This window comes from Muntiacus reevesi, chromosome 5, assembly GCF_963930625.1.
Source record: "Muntiacus reevesi chromosome 5, mMunRee1.1, whole genome shotgun sequence".
In the NCBI taxonomy this organism is placed as follows: Eukaryota; Metazoa; Chordata; class Mammalia; order Artiodactyla; family Cervidae; genus Muntiacus; species Muntiacus reevesi.
The window spans coordinates 17,782,096-17,802,941 of record NC_089253.1 but is presented as its reverse complement, the minus strand read 5'-3'; the positions used below and the strand labels follow the sequence as shown (position 1 = coordinate 17,802,941).

Genomic DNA, 20,846 nt, shown 5'->3' with positions numbered 1-20,846 from the left:
TAAGTGGTATCATTAAGTATTTGTCCTTTCTGACTTCACTTTGCATAACACCCTTCAAGTCCAACCATGTTGCTGCAAATGGGAAAATTTCCTTCTTTTTATGGCTGAGTAGTATTCCATTGTGTATATACACCCCAACGGATTTATGTATATTAATTTTGTGTTCTGCAACTTTTCTAAATTCACTGTTGAACTCTAGTAGTTTTCTGGTAGCATTTTTAGGATTTTTCTATGAATAGCATCACATAATTTGCAAACAGTAGCAGTTTAATTTCTTCACTGTCAATTTGAATTCATTTCTTTTCCCTCTCTGATTGCTGTGGTAAGGATTTCCAAAACTGTGTTGATTAAAAGTGGAGAGAGTGGTCATCCTTGTCTTGTTCTTGATCTTAGAGGAAATGCTTTCAGCTTTTCACCAGTAAGTATGATGTTAGCTGAGGGTTTGTCACGTATGGCCTTTATGATGTTAAGATGCTCATTCTATGTCCACTTTCTAGAGTGTTTTTATCATAAATGGACATTGAATTTTATCAAAAGCATTCTGCATCTATTAAGATGATCATATGGCTTTTATTCTTTGTTAATGTGGTTCATGTATCATGTTGACTGATTTAGATATACTGAAAAACACTTGCATCCCTGGGATAAATCCCAGTTGATCATGGTGTAGGATCCTCATAATGTTTATCAGCTTATTTGTTTTGACTGTGCCATGAGGCATATGAGACCTTAATTCCTTGACCAGGGATTGAACCCATGCTCCCTGCAGTTGAAGTGTGGAGTCTTAAGACTTTTAATTTGTTGCACTCAATTTGCTAGTATTTTGCTGAGGATTTCTCAGTGTTCATCACTGATACTGGTCTATGATACTGGCCTATTGATACTGGCCTTTTTTTATGATACCCATCTGGTTTTTGTATCAGGATGATATTGGCCTCACAGAATAAGTTTGGAAATGTTCCTTCCTCTGCAATTTTCTCCAATAGTTTCAGAAGCAAAGGTGTTAACATCGCTCTGTTTGGTGGAATTCGTAACTGGCTCACTTTGCTGTATAGAGTAAATTAACATGACATTATAAAACAACCATACTCCATTAAAAATTAATTACAACAGAACAAACAAACAAAAAATGGTTTGCTAAAATTTACACGTGAAGTCATCCAGTGGTCCTCTATAGGACCTTATAAAGGAGTCTGTGGATTCTAACAATTCAGTTGTTTTGCCCTCCTCCTCTCCATTGCTTTATTTTCTTTAAAACATTTCTTCATTCAGACGTATTAAATCATGCTCTCTTATGATCTCAGGTGTTTACACTTTTCTTCAGTCCAAAGTGTGTTTTGGACTAACTCCACAATTATTATTTCAAAGACAACCAGATGTGCAACTGAAACTACCACAACATTGTTAATTGGCTATGCCCCAATACAAAATAAAAGTTCAAAGTTTCAAAGACAAGCAGAGAATGGAAATACAATGTGGTACATCCATGGAACAGAATATTATTTAGCTATAAAAAGGAATGTAGTACTGATTCTTCATAGATGAACCTTGAAATATTATGCTATCTCAAAGAAACCAGACATGAAGGCCACATTGTATGACTCTATGTACATAAAATGTCTGGGACAGGCAATTTTGGGAAACAGAAAGTAGGCTGGCAGCTGCCACAAGCTGGAGAAAGAGAGAATGGAGAGAAACTGCCAGTCTACAGGGTGTGGGGATTCTTTGTGGGGTAAGGAAAATGCACTGAAGTTAGATGATAGTGATAATCACATAACTTCGCGAATATACTAAAAATCACTGAATTGTATTTTTTTAAAAGTGATGGTGGCTTGGAGATGCATGTAAGGAAAAAGGAACATATAAACACTGGATACATTTTACATAGAGAGCTGATTGGATTTGCTGATAGGATGTATGTGAAGTAAGAGAAAAAGAAAATGTGCCTCCCAAGGTTTGGATCCAAGCAAACATGGATGCTATTAACTGTGATAGGGGAAACATAAGGCAGTGGAAAGGTTAGAAGCTTAAGTTTTGGGCAGACTGACTGATTTTGACAGATTCTAAACTATCTGTACCTACAGTTAACCTAGACTTAAGTGAAATGGAACATATCACTCTAATTATTATAACATAGAATATGACTTTTCTTAAGGGATGTTCAGAATTAGAATTGGTAGGGATAAACAAAAGCAGCTGTTCAGAAGCAATTGATCTGGTAGCACAATTAAAAAAAAAAAAAAAACAGACAAAAAAACAAAGCCAAGCATAAGCACCGTCTTCTGCCAAGTATGGGTTAGATATCTGGATCCTCCACAGCACACTGGGGTAATCTCCATCACAGACCACATTTATGACGCTACATTATCATTTCCTATTTCCCTCCAACAATATGGAAAGCTTAGGAATGGCATTAAGTCTTTTCCCTTTCAGAGCCCAGGAGAGTGATACAGCAAGTCTTTAGCAGATGTCTGTAATATATGATACCACTATTCACCAATAATATTCCATTTTTCTCATATAGTTTCATATCACTGAGCAGATAAAAAGGAAGAAAACTGAGGACAACAGTATCTAAGGGGGTCAAGAAACTGAAAGAAGGCATTAATGCATGATATTGATAGGAGTATATTAATAACAGAAGTTAACATTAGTGAGTGATTATTATGCTCCAGGCACTACTCCAAAATCATGACATGAATTAGTTCATGTAATTCTAATATAATCTGATTAAATAAGTACTATTATTACCCCCATTTTTTAGACTAAGAAAGTGAGAACATGCAGAAAGATACAATGATCTGCCTATGATCAGAGTTAATTAGTATATATTAAAGGCAGAACTGAATTATAGACAGTCTGACTTCAGAGACCATATTTTCAAACTCTGTGCTATATTAATCACAGAAATGCCTTGACAGATTTCCTAATTATGTGTACATGAAAACTCTGTACACTATTTAGGAAACAGCTTTTTGAAAATGACTATGAAATATTTATTAATATTTAAAATATTTTTAATGAGGTATAATTTACATCCTTTGAAATAAACAGATCTTAGGTGTTCAGCAAATCAGTTCTGACAAATGCATATACCTGTATAATCCATATTACTATCATCCCAAAACCCCTCCTGCCCTGTCCTACTCAATTCCTCTCCTCCACCAAAAGCAAAATGGAATCAGTTTCGAACACTGTAAGCGTACATGAGTTAATTCCAGAACTTAAATAAAATGGTATGTACTTTTTGACTTCTCACAGATTATAATTCCTTAGCAACAAATCCACAGAGTTGCATGCATTATAGGTCATTTCTTTTTAATGCTAAGTAATAATCCATATATGAGGACTATTATGAACAAAGATGCTACGAACATTATCATACAAGGTCTTTCAAAACATCATATAGGTGAAATCATACAGTTAATTTCAGATTGCCTCCTAGTAACACAATTTAAATTTCCTCTATCTTTTCATGGCTTAATAGCACATTTGTTTTTTAGATGACAATATTCTATTGTCTGGATACACTGTAGCTTATCCATTCACCTAATGAAGAACATCTTGGCTGTTCTCAGGTTTTGGCAAGTTTGAGTAAGCTGCTACAAACATTCATGTGCAGGTTTTTGTAAGGACATAAGCTTTCAACATCTTTGGGCAAATGCCAAAGAGGATGACTGCTGGTTCATATGATGATGTTTAATTTTGCAAGTAACCACCAAACAATCTTTCTAACTGATTGTGTCATTCTGCATTCCCATCAGCAATGAATCTAAGTTCCTGTTGCTCTATATTCTCACCACCATTTGGGGTTATCAGTGTTCTCGACTTTGTTATTGTTGTTTAGTCCTTCAGTCATGCCCAACTCTTCTGCGACCCTATGGACCAGAGCCCGCCAGGCTCCTCTGTCCATGGGATTTTCCAGGCAAGCATACTGAGGTGGGTTGCCATTTTCTTCTCCAGGGGATTTTCCTGACCCAGGGATGGAAACCACATCTCCTGCATTGCAGGCGAATGGGAAACCTGTTCTCGATTTTAGTCACTGTAGTAGGTGTCTAGCAATACCTCACTGTTGTCTTAATTTCCATTTCCCTGATTTACACTGGGCATGGTATATCTTTTCCTGTGCTGATTTGCCATCTGTCTGATAAGGTCGTTGGTCCACTCTAAATCAGACTGTTTGTTTTCTTATTGTTGGACTTTAAAAGTTATTTGTATAATAATTTAAATAGCAGTGCTCTATCAGATATGTCTTTTGTAAATAATTTTCTCCCATTCTGTGATTTATATTTGCATTATATTGACAGTGTCTTTCACAGAGCAGACGTTTTTAATTTTAATGAAGTTCATTATCAATTTTTTGATGGATTACACCTTTGGTACTGTAACAAACCTGAAGTCATCTAGATTTTCTTCTATGCTTTCTTCTTGGGAGTTTTATAGTTTTGTATTTTATATGCAGGTCTGTGATTCACTGTGAGTTAATTTTTGTAAAGGTGTGTGTCTAGATTCAGCTTTTTGAATGTGGACGTCCAGCTGTTCCAAGACAATTTGTAAAGACTATCTTTTCTCCACTGTATTCCTTTTGTTTCTTGGTCAAACATAAGTTGACTATATTTGTGCGCTTCTAATTCAATGGTCCCTATTCTGTCTCAGTGATGTACCTGTCTGTTCTCTTGCCAATACTAGATTCTTCACTATGGTAGATTTATAGAAAGGCACAGACTCAGGTAAGGTCAGTACTTCAACTTTGTTCTTTTATAACACTGTGTATTATAGGTCTTTTGCCTATAAATTTTAGAGTCAATTTATTGATATCCACAAAATAACTTGTTGGAATTTTGATTGGGATTGCAGTGACTACAGATTAAGTTGAGAAGAACTGATATCATGACAATATTAAGTGTTCTTGTACATTTGAACATGGAATAACGGAATTCTTTATTTCTTTCATTAGCTTTTCTTTCCTCATATAGATTTGTGCATATTCTTGTTAGATTTACACCTAGGTATTTCAGCTTTAGGGGCACTGATGTAAATGGTACTGTGCTTTTAATTTCAGATATCATACATTCGCTGATGTTATATATCAAAGTGATTGACCTTTGTGTATTAATTTTTTTGTACTGCAACACTGTAATAACAATAAACTAGTTCCAGGAGATTTTTTGGTTGTTTCTTTTAGATTTTCTACAAATGATGTCATTTGCAAACAACAACCTTTATTTCTCTGTTCCCAATGTGTATATCTTTTATTTCCTTTTTTTACTGCACTAGTTAGAACTTCCAATATGATATTAAAAAGGAAGAGAGAGAGTAGATACCCTTGCTTTGTTCCTAATCATAGGAAAAACTTCAAGTTTCTCTTCATTAAATAGATGCTACATGTAGGTTTTTGGTAGCTTCTAAAAAAAATAATTTAAAACACTCAACTAACAAATCCTTTAGATGATCCTTCACTTTTGTTGAAAGTCAAGTATTGGAAACCTTCCAATTTTGTGTCGGATTTATCTTCTGCCTCCATAGGAAATCAGTCTTTTTTAGCAGTCACACAGGATATTAGTTCCTGAACAGGGATTGAACCTGGGCCCACAGCAGTGGAAGTGCAGAGTCCTAACCACTGAATTGCCAGGAAATTTCCAGTACAATTTTTTAATCAAGGATGTTTCTGTCTCTTCCTATGTTACTAAAGACTTCTAATCATCAAACAGTGTTGGTGTCTATCAAATGGTTTTTCTGTTATGTATTGACATGATCATGTGATATTTTCTTCTTTACCCTGCTGATTTGTGAAAACTGATTTTCAAATATTGAACCAGTATTATATACCTGAGATAAATCCTACTTGGTCATATTATATATATATATATATATTTTTTTTTTTTTTATGCATTGTTGATTTGCTAATATTTTTTGAAAAGTTCTATATTTATGTTCCTTAGAGATGCTGATCTATAATTTTTTTCTTGTAATATCTTTGCCTGGTTTTGGTAAGACTGGCCTCATTGAATAAATTCAGAATTATTCTCCCTTCTTCTATCTTCTGAAAAAGACTGAAACCTGCAAGTTTAGAAAATGTTTTTTGATAGCATCTTATCAGTCTTCCAACAATTATTTCTCTGCAATATTAAACAAACAAATGTTCTCACCTCCATAAACTCAGTTCTACTACTTCATAATTTATATCCACTGATGCAGGTTGAGTTCTTGAAAGAAATACTCTTACGCAAATCAATTCCTTAAATGTTTACAGATAGTTGTAGCTCCCTAAACTTATGCTAGATCAAGTATTTTCAGTTTATTAAATCATTTTCTTGTGGTTCCTTCCATAAAGAACTCATTCTACTATATTGATATTCTTCTTAAGAGTTTGACATCCAATTCTAAATACTATACTCCAGGAAGAATCTTGTCAGTGACAAATGGAATGATGTCCTACATTGTTTGGGGTACCTAATGTATTTTAGTGACCACTAAGATCTCAATTTTGAGGAAAGAAAAGAATAATAGGGCTTCCCTAGTGGCTCAGGGGTCAAGAATCCACCTAAAATGTAGGAGATGCGGTTTCAATCTCTGGGTCAGGAAGATTCCTTGGAAAAGGAAATGGCAACCCACTCTAATATTCTTGCCTGAGAAATTCTATGGACAGAGGAGCCCGGTGGACTACAGTCCAAGGGGTCACAAAAGAATGTCAGACTTAGTGAATAAACAACAAAGAATAGTAACACAATTCTTTTCACATTCAACCTTCACAAAAATATGAGACTTATATGGATGAAAAAAGCTCATTACATTTGTCCAAAATAGTACTAGTATGTTAAGTTAAAGTTAACTGAAATGCCATGTCACAGAACTATCAAGAATTTATCAAAACTATGATACTTCCCTAGAAAATACACACATTAAATAAAACGAAGAGCTACCGCTTACAATATAAGGAATTCCACAGGTGCATGAAGATCATCCAGAGATCCCAGAGCTGTACTATTCACCACTACATCCCCCACTGCTCAGCACAGTGTCTACTACACAAGCAGGCATGCAATTCAAATCTATGACTTTAAGGAACAGTAGTGTGACAATCAGTTTTTAGAATCTGCCTTTAATTACCTGAAATCAGACTCAATACACCCAAAGTGTTATTAAGGATCCCAAATATTACTACATATTTGGAAAAAGCTGGCTGGCAAATTTGTCCTTTTCTCTTCCTGCAGATAAACATTCCTCTTATGAAGTAACTAAGTTTCAGCCTTTGGGGTTAGAAGTTGTAAGAAAATGCAGTAATTTAAAAGGTTAGGAGAAGGAACAAATTTTTATCGCACATGTACTATACAGCCCTAGTATGACTTCTCTTATAGTCCTCAGAGCAGCTTTCCTGGGGAAGTATTACCAACTTCATTTTAGGAAAGAGTATGAGAGTAATTAAGCAATCTTCCTACAGATGATAAGCAGAGGAAACCAGATTCACTTATTAGCTATAAAATCTATGGTCTTTCTCCTACATCATGCATTGGGATATTATCTACTTAAAACATCATATACTAGCAGTTGTTTAAAAGTACATATGACTGATTAATAATACTCATAATAATTTTTCTCTGTTGTAAGTTTTTCTTCCACAAAGCAGTTGTCTCAAACAACTATGCAAGTTTAATAAAGAAAACAGTAGAATGGTGGTAAAACATCATGAACAGAACCTTATTTAATGTATGTATTCACAGGGAGAGATGGTGAGTACATCTTATTTCAGGACCACTTTATTTTAATTTAGTAAGTTAACTATATGGAAAACCATATTATATGGTTTATATTATATTTTATATATGATGCTATTATATCATATATCATATATAATAATATATTTTATAATAATATGATGAAAGTATGGTCAAAAAACAATCCCCCAAGAGCTCATTCAAAGTTTATTCTTAGGGAATAAAACTTCAGCTTCCATGACCCAAACCAATATTATGAATTTCTAGAATTTTCTCTTCAAAACATTAAAAATGACCACTAACAAAAATCTGCTAAAATCCAAGCAAAATCAAAGATGAGTTAAAGTTAAAAGAGTCTTCATAAGCCACTGGATATATATCCATTTGTTCTCCCTACTCTAGTTATAAATCCTATAATATTTTCAAAATTAATATAAATTGTGGAAATTAATACAACAAATTCTAAATAGTTAATTTGCAAAAACAGAAAATTGGAGACACAAAGATTCTGAATAACAATCCGAGAGTCACTAATCAATTTTTTTTAAGTTTTATTTCAAAGTTTTATATTAAATTAAATGTTTCCATTTAAATATATTTATCAATACAAACATAAGAAATCAAGATTTTAAAAAATGGATTAGCACAAAAAAGCATAATGTTCCTCAGATTTCTTCAGACCTCACTAAAGAAATGTATGCATAGGAAAAACTGAAAATGTAGTATATTTTCACATGAAAATATGTGTCACATGAATTAGACAAATTTAAGAAAAATAAACAAATAATGCCTAATAGAAACCTACATAGCTAAATAAAAATCAATTAATGTTTCTCTGGGAATTCCCTGACGATGCAGCGGTTGAGATGCTATGCTTTCACTGCCAAGGACTTGGGTTCAATCCCTGGTCAGGAAACTAAGATCCTACAAGCTATGCAACACAGTAAAAAGATACATATATATATATAAAATATATTTGTGTTTTTCTTATATTTCTAACAATGGTTTTCTCTGTGCATATTACCTATGCATCATTATTTTTTGGGTTCCACCTCCCTAAAGTACTGGGTATATGTCCTAGTGGACATATTGTTAAATGAATTTATTTATTTGACAAATAATTAAATTAAGTGTTTCCAATGTGTATTGTGTTGGGCACTAGGCTAGGTCCTAGAAATTCCTAACCCCATAAATGGAAAAGAATCACCAAGCCTCAGAGATTATATTCTGGTAGAGAAGAGATCAAAGTAAGAAACATGCAAATAAATGTAAAAAAAAGTTCCAATGGAAGATACCTGACAATGCATTTCCATGAAGAGCCATCTTGATCATCTTGTTCTTCTATGTACATTCTGACATTGTGATCTTGATCCAACTGGTACCAGTACATGAGGCCATCTTTGTCACGGCCAATTGGCTGGAGACGCATGGTATCAGCATCCTCCTCGTTGATAATATTCTTGAATTTGAGATTGTCATCAAATTGACACTCACAGAGGTACTGGAAAATAGTCACAACATGATTCAAATTACCCCATAAATGTTTTTTCATCACAATAAATGTGTTATGTCCAACCATGAAACTGATTCAGGGATAAGAAGACAAAGAGTATGTTTGTCCATCTTTCACTTTCCTCGCTCCTCTTTTGTACACTTATTTTATAATAACCAATTTTAAAAGACAAATTTCTAATTTAACATATAATTTTAGTATTACATAAATTTATAGGTTTAACACAACCAGTGACCCAAAAATTAAGTTATATTCTAAAGCACTGAGTGTTTGTATTAAAGTCTCCCAAACTGGTTCATGGTATAAAATTTTCAATGACTTTCTCTTAAAGCTTTTAGATGAACTTTGTTTTTGAAATGGCTGTCTATTTTTGAAAGCTTGAGACATACATAATTTTTACCAAAGGCAGTCTGACTGATAACTGCCTCTGGAGAATTATCTTTAAAAAAAAAAAAAGAAATTCATACTGCCAGCACCAAAATGGATGAACTAACTTTTTATTAAAATTTTTATATATGACTAGTGTATATAAAGTCAGATTTCTTCCCTGAATCTTTGATTTAGTAAATCAGTGAAAGATTAACCACAGTTTACCATATTTGTTAGCTATGATTTTGAAGGCTGCCGACAATGCATAAAATTAATCTAGGGTAACTTTGCCATTATCCCTACAGGCAGAAATCATTAAACCTAGATATAAGTGTGTATTGAAAAACAACCAAAAATAGTAATTTAAAGAAAAGTTTTATCACCAAAAAATCAATTAAAAAAAAGAAAATTCTATTGTCCTTTTCCACTAACAATAAAAATTTCTACTTTCTAGTTGCTTCCCAATTCAACCAGAAGGAGTCAAAGTGATTTTTTAATTAAAATAATTTTAACAAATAATAAATTTATTACCTTTAAGAGAGCTAACTTGCATTCAACACTCATTTCAAGATAGCCTTTCTTCTCCATCTCCCATGCCCAGGTGCTATTAAACTCTTGGCATATCTGTCAAGAGAAAGTTAAAGTCTTAATACAGAAAGGCAATTTTTATTTACATTGGTAGTTTTGTTTTACAACTATGTTAACTGTTTTGTTACTACATAAAGGAAAAAGTTTATGCCATACACAGTCCAATCCAATCACACTCTGAAATATCTACTATTTAAATATATCAGAAGCGCTGACCACTACTACTAAATGACGACTGCATTCAGGGTAAGCATGACCTCTGTAGCTCTCAAGAATTTTATATACACTCTTGTGGCAGTTTCCCAAATGCAAGTAATTATCTGATTCCACCTCTCCAACAGAACAATAATTCATCTCTATGCCTAGACTAGAAGCAAGCTAAAAATAACATTCCAAATTGCAGACACATTTTTATTCAAGTAACTCTCCAACTCGAAGTCCTCCTAATTATGGGTAAAGATTTCACTGCTTGGCTTCTATAATGTGGCATTAACTTAAATTTCTAGGTTTCTCTCTCCACACAAACATTTCAAGCAAACCAGAGACAATTTAACAGGATGAAGAAAGAAGATCTGGATAACCATTACACTTGTAAGGAGAGATGCCACGGGCTCTATGACCTCTGTGTGACAGTTTCCTCAGCAATAAAAGGGGAGCAGTAGTAATACTGATCTTAAAGGTCGTGAAGTAGACATGAAAAATGACATAAAGTGCCTACAAACTTCACACTTTTTCCAATCCAAGGAGCAAAGAGTATAATGAAGGCCCAGGGACAAGAATCAATGAAAGGCACAAGATTATCTGGTTGGGCAACTGGCTAGAAAGGCTGGGAGGAGAAAAACAAAAAGGCAAGTTAGACTGCTTACATAACCATCTCAACCTAGGAATAAAACTAAGCTGGCCCTCCCGGGAGGGTTATTCTTTTACTCTCCTGTACCAGTGTCTTTTTTTTTAAAACCAACTTCTGTAATAGAACAGCATGTATAGTATCTACAGTGAAGCAGATCACCAGCCCAGGTGGGATGCATGAGACAAGTGCTCGGGCCTGGTGCACTGGGAGGACCCAGAGGAGTCGGGTGTAGAGGGAGGTGGGAGGGAGGATAGGGATGGGGAATACATGTAACTCCATTGCTGATTCATGCCAATGTATGACAAAACCCACTGAAATGTTGTGAAGTAATTAGCCTCCAACTAATAAAAAATAAATAAATAAATAAACCAACTTGTGTAATAGAATTGCAGGAGATCATTGTCAGGATAGAAAAAATATAAGCAAGCGGTATGCCCAGGAACTCTATAATGGAAGATCTTTAAAGGCAAAAAGGAAAAAAAAAAATAAAAATAAAGGCAAAAAGGAACGAAGATCTCTCCATTCTCTGGAATACCATACTTCCTTTAATTGCTACAGCACTGCATTTAGCAGAGAAAAAATACTGAGACATACAGAGTGAAGGAAATTTTTCTGGAATACCACACAGGGCAGACCCTCAGGTGATTATAACAAAAGTAAAAGTCAACATATGAACAGATACTTTGCCAAAGAATATATATAAAGCACGGAAGAAGGTGACCAATGTCCTCAGTCATTAGGGAAACGTAACTCAAAATCACACTGCAATACTACTTCTACATGTTAGGATAGCTATAATAAAAAAGAAGGAAAATAGCAAATGATAGCAATGTAAACTAGAGCAGTCACTTTGTAAAAGAAAAAAAAAAGGTTAGCAGTTCCTCAGCAAGTTAACACTGAGTTACCACATGACTTGGCAGTTCCATTCCTTGGTATGTACATATAAAAAAATGAAAACATATACTATACAAATGTTCATCTCAATATTATTTATAATAGCCAAAGGGTGGGATCAACCCAAGTTTACATCAACTGATGAATGAATAAAATAATATTCGGAATATAAATACAATGGAATTTTATGCTCCATGAAAAGGAATGAGGTATTGCTATACTGTACAGCATGGATGAATATTAGAAACATAATGCTAGGTAAAAAAAAAATCAGATATAAAAGGTCACAGATTTTGGAGTGTTTATATATAGAATTTCCACAAGAGTCAAATCCATATGGACAAAATTGCTAGTGGGTAAGTAGAGGGAGGAACAGTGGTTGCTAATGAGCTTCCTTTTAGAGTAACAAAAATGCTCTACAGTTAAGACAGTGTTCTACTATTAAGATAGCTCACATACTTGTGAATATGCTTAAAAAACTGGACTGCATATTTTTAAAGAGTGACTTTCATGGTATGTCAGTAATATCTCAATCAAAAAAAAAAAATCAGAGGAACAGTCAACAACACAGACTAAAGCTTGTAACTTGGATGAAGCATTTCTTGAGTGCTCTACTGTATACCACACCCCTAAAATACTTTGAAGGCTAAAGCTGAGTGTGGGGAAGCTCAACTTCACCCAGAGGGGCTGAGAATGATACGGCTCCAAAGTGTAACCAACAACCTAGCCACCAATGCACAGTCAATGGCTCATGGCATCACTGATAGCAAACACAGCTGAACAACTATTGATTATCATTTACTGTGTGAAAGGGAAGGAGAGAGTGAGATAGATACAGAGATAATTAAGATACAGGCCTCTGCATCTGCACTATTTAGCTTCAATTTACTGACCTTCATTTACAGTGTTCAGGGTGTAAAACCTTTGTTGTGCTGCTATTCAGAGATAAACATGCTATTCATTTTCAGTTTCTTTAAGCAATCAGGACTTACACTCTGCTATTTGAAGATCTCCCTTCAAGGCCCATATAGCCATATTTGCCCAAATAGCCATAACCTATTTTTACTCCCTTCCCAGGGATGCAGTGGTAAAATATACCCCTGCCATTGCGAGAGACACAAGAGTGTGGGTTTCATCCTCAGGCTGGAAAGATCCCTTGGAGTAGAAAATGGCAACCCACTCCAGTATTCCTGCCTGGAAAATTTCATGGACAGAGAAGTCTGGCAGCATACAGTCCATGGGGTATCAAAGAGTGGGACAGGACTGAGCGACTGAGCACAGCACACTGCCACCACGAAGGAAATGCTGCAAATGTAAAAAGTGCTACAAACGACACTTAAATAATTCTGATGCAGGACTAAATAATCTCATCAGGGGTCAGCAAACTTCTAACGGACAAACAAAATAATTTAGGTTTTGTGACCACATGGCCTCTTTTTCAACTATTAAACTCTGTTACACTGCAAAAGCAGTCATGTTGCTAAGTCATGTTCAGAAGCTAAGTCATGTCTGACTCTGCAAATCCATGGACTGCAGCATGCCAGGCTTCCCTGTCCTTCACCATCTCCCAAAGTTAGCTCAAACTCATGTCCATTGGGTTGGTGATGCCATTCAATGATCTCATCCTCTGTCATCTCCTTTCTCCTCCTGCTTTCAATCTTTCCCAGAATCAGGGTCTTTAACAATGAACTGTTTCTTTGCATTAAGTGACCAAAGTATTGGAGCTTCAGTTTCAGTATCAATTCTTCCAATGAATATTCAGGACTAATTACCTTTAGGATGGACTGGTTGGATCTCCTTGCAGTCCAAGGGACTCTCAAAAGTCTTCTCCAACACCACAGTTTGAAAGCATCAATTCTTTCGCGTTAAGTCTTCTTTATGGTCCAACTCTCCCAATCAGTACATGACTACTGGTAAAGCATAGCTTTGACTATATGAACCTTTGTCAGCAAAGTAATGTCTTTGCTTTTTAATATGCTGTCTAGGTTTGTCATAGCTTTCCTTCCAAGGAGCAAGCGTTTTTTCATTTCATGGTTGCAGTCACCATCTGCAGTGATTTTGGAGCCCCAAAAATAAAGTCTGTCACTGTTTCTAGCTTTCTTTTTTTTTTCCCATTTATTTTTATTAGTTGGAGGCTAATTACAATATTGCAGTGGTTTTTGTCATACATTGACATGAATTAGCCATGGATTTACATGTATTCCCCATCCCAATCCCCCCTCCCACCTCCCTCTCTACCCGATTCCTCTGGGTCTTCCCAGTGCACCAAGCCCAAGCACTTGTCTCATGCATCCAACCTGGGCTAGTGATGATCTTAGTTTTCTGAATGTTGAGTTTTAAGCCCGTTTTTCACTCTCTTCTTTCACCCTCATCAAGAGGCTCTTTAGTTCCTCTTCACTTTCTGCCACTAGAATGGTATCATCTGCATATCTGAGGCTGTTCATATTTCTCCTGGCAATTTTAATTCCAGCTTGTGCTTCATTAGCCTGGCATTTCCCATGATGTACTCTGCTTACATGTTAAATAAGCAGGGTGACAATACACAGCTTTGATGTACTCCTTTCCCAATTTTGAACCAGTCCATTGTTTCATGGCTGGTTCTAACTGTTGATTCTTGACCTGCATATAGATTTCTCAGGAGGCAGGTAAGGTGGTCTGGTATTTCCATTTCTTTAAGAATTTTCCAGTTTGTTGTCATCCACACAGTCAGAAGTAGATATTTTTCTGGAATTCTCTTGCTTTTTCTATGATCCAACAGATGCTGGCAATTTGATCTCTGATTCCTCTGCCTTTTCTAAATTGAGCTTATACACCTGAAGTTCTCAGTTCATGTACTGTTGAAGCCTAGCTTGAAGGATTTTGAGCATAACCTTGTTAGCGTGTAAAATGAAGGCAATTGTGCAGCAGTTTTAACATTTATCACTGCCCTTCTTTTCCAGTCCTGTGGCCACTGCTGAGTTTTCCAAATTTGCTGGCATATTGAATGCAACACTTCCACAGCATCATCTTTTAGGATTTGAAATAGCTCAGCTGGAATTCCACCTCCACTAGCTTAGTTCGTACTAATGCTTCCTAAGGCCCACTTGACATCACATTCCAGGAAAAGCAGTATTTTCTATAATACATAAATGAGTGAGCAATACCAATTTACAATACCACTTTATTTGTAAGGAAATCTGAATTTCATATAATTTTCGTATGTCAACCATTCTCCCAACCATTTCAATATATAAAAACCATTCTTAGTTCTCAAGCCATACATAAACAGGCAGAAAGGCGAGATGTGACACAGGGGCCATAGTTTGCCTAGAGGACCAGAAACTAGCTTTGTCTATTAGAGACTGTCTAGACAGTTATTCTTGGGACCTTGAAGCAAAGGGATCCCTACTAGGTTGGTAATTCACATTAACTCCCCAGGTTTCATCTGATTCTAACCAAGCAGCCTATATAGTTTGCTTTTGCATGCAATTCCTCTTTAGAGAATATTCCAATATCCAAAACATCCACATTTATCACCATAAATTATCATTCCATAATACTGGCTTTAAGTTTGATTCTCTCTAAATGTGTTAATGAGTGATCATGTCTTTTTGTTTCCCCCTGTATGTTTCCCCCTAAAGGAACAGTCTTTCTGATACACACACAAAATCAATGTTCCATGCCTACAAGGTTGAATGCCATTCAGCATGGGAGGTCTCTTGGCTGCCTGCCCGTTGTCATTCCAAAACTCCCTGTGTCTATTCTTCTTGACTTCTACAGAGAATAAACAAGGTTGAGAACGGAAAATAAGGGGTAGGGGGTGAGGGGGGCATTTAAAAGTTCACAGCAGCTTAACATGTGTAAGAAAGGTGATTTGACATGCCTATTCAGCAAAAACACAGACTTTATCTCAGTGAGATCATTAACATATTAATCTTAGACTCATATACACAATGGGAGCACCAGTAATTCTTCTCTTTTTGTCAGTTTAAAAACGAAGGTGAGGTATTAAAAAGGAGGAAGAGTGTAGAAAAACCACAAAATTCTCAGCATGATCATCCAAATGTTGGCACTGAGAGACTAGACCAACACTTGAATGGCTTCTATCAGCCTAAGGACACACCCCTGCTCTTTCATTGTTGTCTAGAAAAGTTAAGGTTGCCAAAAGGATTTATTGTTTGCTCCAGCCAACATCTGATCAGATCCAGGAGGACCTCTAAATCTCTCTTTTTTTTCCTTTTTGTCATGACAGGCAGCTTGCAGGATCTTAGCTCCCTGACCAGGAATTGAACCTGTGCCATCCCAGTGAAAATGACAAGTACTAACTACTGGACTGCCAAGGAATTCCCCCTAAACTACTTTTAAAACAAACAAACTTAATTGTAAATCTTTCCTCTAAACTTTTGAGACATATATATATATGTCCTACAGGACAGGTGTGTCCTTCTCAAGGACCTGAAAACCAATCCTTTTGTATGTAATCATCAGATTGAAGAAGTTGCAGGCACAAAAGGCCTAATCAAGCTGACTTAGACCAACTCTCATAAGTGGCTTTTGTGAATTTTTTATTTCCCTAACCCAGCTCAACTCCTTTACTCTCTCATTACCATCTCCCCAACTCCCTCTTCCTACCTTTAAAATACCAGCCACCTCTGGGCAAACTGAAATTGAGTTCAAGCTCCATCTACTAGAGTACTTACTGAATAAATCTGTCATTACAGCCTTTAACTAGTGTTTGGTTTTGTTTACCTTTGATGAGGGAGCCCCTTAGTATCAATCAGATGGAAATCTTTATTTTACAATTTAAAAACATGAAGTCTAAAGAGATTCATTTATCCAGTGATTCCACAAATATTTATTGAGTACTTGTTCTACGGCAGGAACTAATCAAAGAGCTGGGACACCACGGTAGAGAAAACAACCAAACTGCCACGATGGAGCTTATATTCTAGGAGGTAGTCAAATGGGTGAAAATAAGAGAATATCAAGTGCAGACAAAACAGAACACTGTGAGAGAGAAAAGCTTTAGTGCTCAGGCAAGGCCTCATTTTAAAAAGCTTACATTTGACACAAAAAGTTGAGACATGACTGATAAACAGAAATCAGCCATAGAAAGACCTGGTGTAGGAACGTTTCAGACAGAAGAAACAAGCTGGCACAGAGGTCTGACATATCCAAAACCAGGAAAAAAGATCATTGTAAATGAAGCAGAATAAGGGGGAGAAAAAAAGAAAGGGAAACCAAAGGCCAGATTATATAAGACAGGGTAAGAAATTAAAATCTAATTTCAAATGCGATGGGAGGATTTTTTACATTTTGAAGAGTGGGTAGAATAAGTGGTTCAGAATATTGTGTTAAATGCTGGAGAGGGTGTCGGGAAAAGGAAACCCTCCTACACTGCTGATGGAATTGTAAACTTGTACAGCCACTATGAAAAACGTAAAGAGGTTCCTAAAATAACTAAATATAGAGTTGCCATATGATCCAGCAATCCCACTCCTGGGCATCTATCCAGAGGAAATTCTAATTATAAAAGATGCACCCTATGTGCACAGGAGCACTGTTTACAATAGCCAAGACAAGGAAGCAACTAAACGTCCATCGACAGATTGATAAAGAATGTGGCATGTATTACATATACAATACAATGGAATATCACTCACACATCAAAAAGAATAAAATGTCATTTTGCAGCAACGTGGATGGGCCCACAGATTATCATACTAAGTGAAATTAGAAACAGAAAGACAAATACCATAGGATACATCACTTATATGTGGAATCTAAAATTTGACACAAATGAACTCATCTACAAAACAGAGAGAGACTCACAGACACAGAAAACAAACTCACGGTTACCAAAGCAGATGACATGCATGCTCAGTCCCGTCTGACTCTGCAACCCCACGGACTGTAGCCTGTCCAGCTCTTTTGTCCATGGGATTTTCCAGGCAAGAATACTGGAGTGGCCATTTCCTTCTCTAGGGGATCCTTCTGACCCAGAGACGGAACCCGTGTCTCCTGCATTGGCAGGTGGATTCTTTTTTTATAGATCAATATTCTTTTTTTTTTTTTTAATTTATTGACTTTTTAGGTGAAGGATAATTGCTTTACAGAAATTGTGTTGGTTTTTGCCAAACATTGACATGAATCAGTCACAGGTACACATATGTCCCCTCTCTCCCACCTCCCTCCCCACCCCACCCCTCTGGGTTACAGAGGCCAGGTGTGAGTCCCCTGCGACACACAGCAAATCCCCACTGGCTGTCTATTTTACACATGGTAATATAAGTTTCCATGTCACTCTCTCCAAACATCTCACCCTCTCCTTCCTCCCCTGGCCCCATGTCCCTAAGTCTGTTCTCTATGTCTGTGTAGCCATCTGGAAGCCCAAAGGGGTTAGCAGGTTAGCAGTTAATTTAATTAACTCCTAAATTAGGAGTTTGGGATTAGCAGATACAAACTACTATATATAAAATAACAGCAAGGTCCTACTGTGTATCACAAGAAACTATATTTAATATCCTGCAATGGACCATAATATGTAAGACTAAGATAACCAAAAGAATATGAAGACTATGGCTGAATCAGTTATATGCAAGAAACAATACAAAACTATAAATCACCGATACTTTAATAAAAAAAAAAAAAATACTGTGTTAGTTTCATGTATATGCCCAGGAATGGGACTGCTGGATCATATGGTAGCTCGATTTTTAGTTTTGAAAGGAGCCTCCTTACTGTTTCCCATGGTGGCTGCACCAATTTACACCCTGCTCACCCACCCCCGCCCCCACAGTGTAGGAGGGTTTTAATATGAAGAGACGATTTTTAATGGGGGAAAATTAGATCAGATATATGTTTCAAAAATGGCTGCTGTGTGTAAAATAGATTGCAGAGGGGAAAGAACAGAAACTACAAAACTTTTAAAGGAAGAGACAATGATGACACGGACTATGGTGTAGTAGTGGGAACAGAAAAAAGCAAACAGCTGTATTTTGAAGGAAGAACTTTAAGGACTTTGGAAAGAACAGATGTGGAGGGTGACTGAAAAGGAAACTCAAAGGTGACATCTAAATTCCTTGACTTGAACAAATGGAAGGATAAAAGTGCTTTTATTGAAGGTATACAGGAACACTTGAGGGAAAAGAGATGTCTTATACCTACAGAGTTTTAGGTACCTATTATATACATCTAAGAAATGTCCTTCTCAAATTTAGTGACTAAACTGAGTCTGTATCAAAACTGAAGCTATGACTCCGGTTCAGATCTTTCCACTGCATCCCGTACAGTTTTCACTAAAATCTTTTCAAGTCTGAGTCGAGAAGAATTTTTTGGCTGAGCTCTGAGAAGTCATCTTTTTATCCCTAGGGTGTGACAAAGCATGAGATACACAGCAGGCACAAAACAAATATCTAATGAATAAACAAAAGACGTACAAAAATGATGTTTTTACCTTAATTTAAAAAATTATTATTTTAAATTAGCCATCAATAACTCCTGACTAGAAGAGCAAGAGCTAACATTTATTGTGTGTTTACCACACGCCAAGTGCTATTCCAACCACTTTAAAATATTAATTCAGTCAATTCTCATAAGTCTTTACATGTGTGTACTATTATTCTTAGGAGGTTCTGTGCTTTAGCCAAGAAATAAGAGAAATAGGAATAAGTATCTCTAGTGATTTATAGTGAAATCAGTAATATATTTAAGACACCAATTAGGTCAGTTTTCACCAACCATATTATGAACAAAGGCTAGACTGAGAATTAGAAATCATGTAGTTTTGTTATTACACTCAAATTAAACCTCACCAAGTACCCCTGACCAAATATGTAAATATGTCCAACTATTTTATATATAATATTCTTTCCAGACGACTAAATGAAACATTTACTGAGCACATTTAGTATTAGAAAAGCAAAGATGAATTAACAGTCTCTGTGCTGAGAAGTTCAGAATTCAGAGAAAGTCATGAAAACAAGTAATTAGAGGGGAGAAGCAGTCACTGAGTCATCTACAAGCTGAGAAACTGGTATAGCTATGAACTACTATGAAAATAAAGGACAGAAACCCTTCAGGCAATGGATGAAGGTGTGACACTTTTATTCAAGTGGTGACATTTATGCTAGGACCTGAAGGATGAATGAGGTTCTACCAGAAAAGGAGGTAAATAAATAGTACTTCAAGAAGAAACAGAACAGAATATGATAACCAATGGGGCTGTGAACATTTTGGTATGTTCTGTCAACGTGAAGGCGAATAAGAGAGCTCTTTATGCCGAGCCCTTCGAGTCCTAAATCATGAGTGCTGAGGGGTGGGAGTGGGAAGAGACAAGGCCGTGAAAGTAGGCCATTGCTCATAAATATGAGGACTCAACAAGCATTCGGAAGTACTGATGAAAAACAGTTCTGTTGCACTATGGCAAGACAGGAGGAGAGAATCCAAGGTCAAGGAGACCCACTAAAGCCTGTTTTGCAATAACTCACAGAAAAGGTGATGAAGCTTGGCCTAATAACCCTGCAGAGGATACTCAAGAGAAGGCAGATTCCGTTAGTGCATGTGTCTTACAAAAGCAACAAGCTTTATGCTTAATACATTATATAGTAAATGTTTTACTCTTTACAATAGACCGTTCACAAATATTACTTCATTTGGGGTGGATGGCCCATAAAGCTACAAGATTTTTTAAAGCAAAACAAAGTCTGATCATCTTTCTATTTTCTACAGTATCTCCCAGGTTCATGATCTTACTGACTGTGGACACTAAATATTTACACTATCAGTAATCTCTGATACAACTACAGAGTCAACTTACTATTTTGATGAGCTACCTGGGAATACTGCCTATAACAATGCATATTAAGAGTAACATATAGAATGGAAGATTCTTTCATTCCTTAAAATATATACTGGATATATTTCAATGGCAAGATTT

General features: G+C 36.0%; 1 protein-coding gene across 1 annotated transcript in view; it reads right to left on the bottom strand.

Annotated features, from left to right (window-relative positions):
- Positions 1–20,846, bottom strand: part of RSF1 (remodeling and spacing factor 1) — a 148,184-nt gene that overhangs the window by 54,243 nt on the left and 73,095 nt on the right. Inside the window, exons 3-4 of the mRNA XM_065937197.1 lie at positions 10,129–10,221; positions 9,011–9,216 (exon numbers count right to left, since the gene is read on the bottom strand). Coding sequence (XP_065793269.1) covers positions 9,011–9,216; positions 10,129–10,221 — 299 coding nt within the window. The remainder of the gene's footprint in view (positions 1–9,010; positions 9,217–10,128; positions 10,222–20,846) is intronic.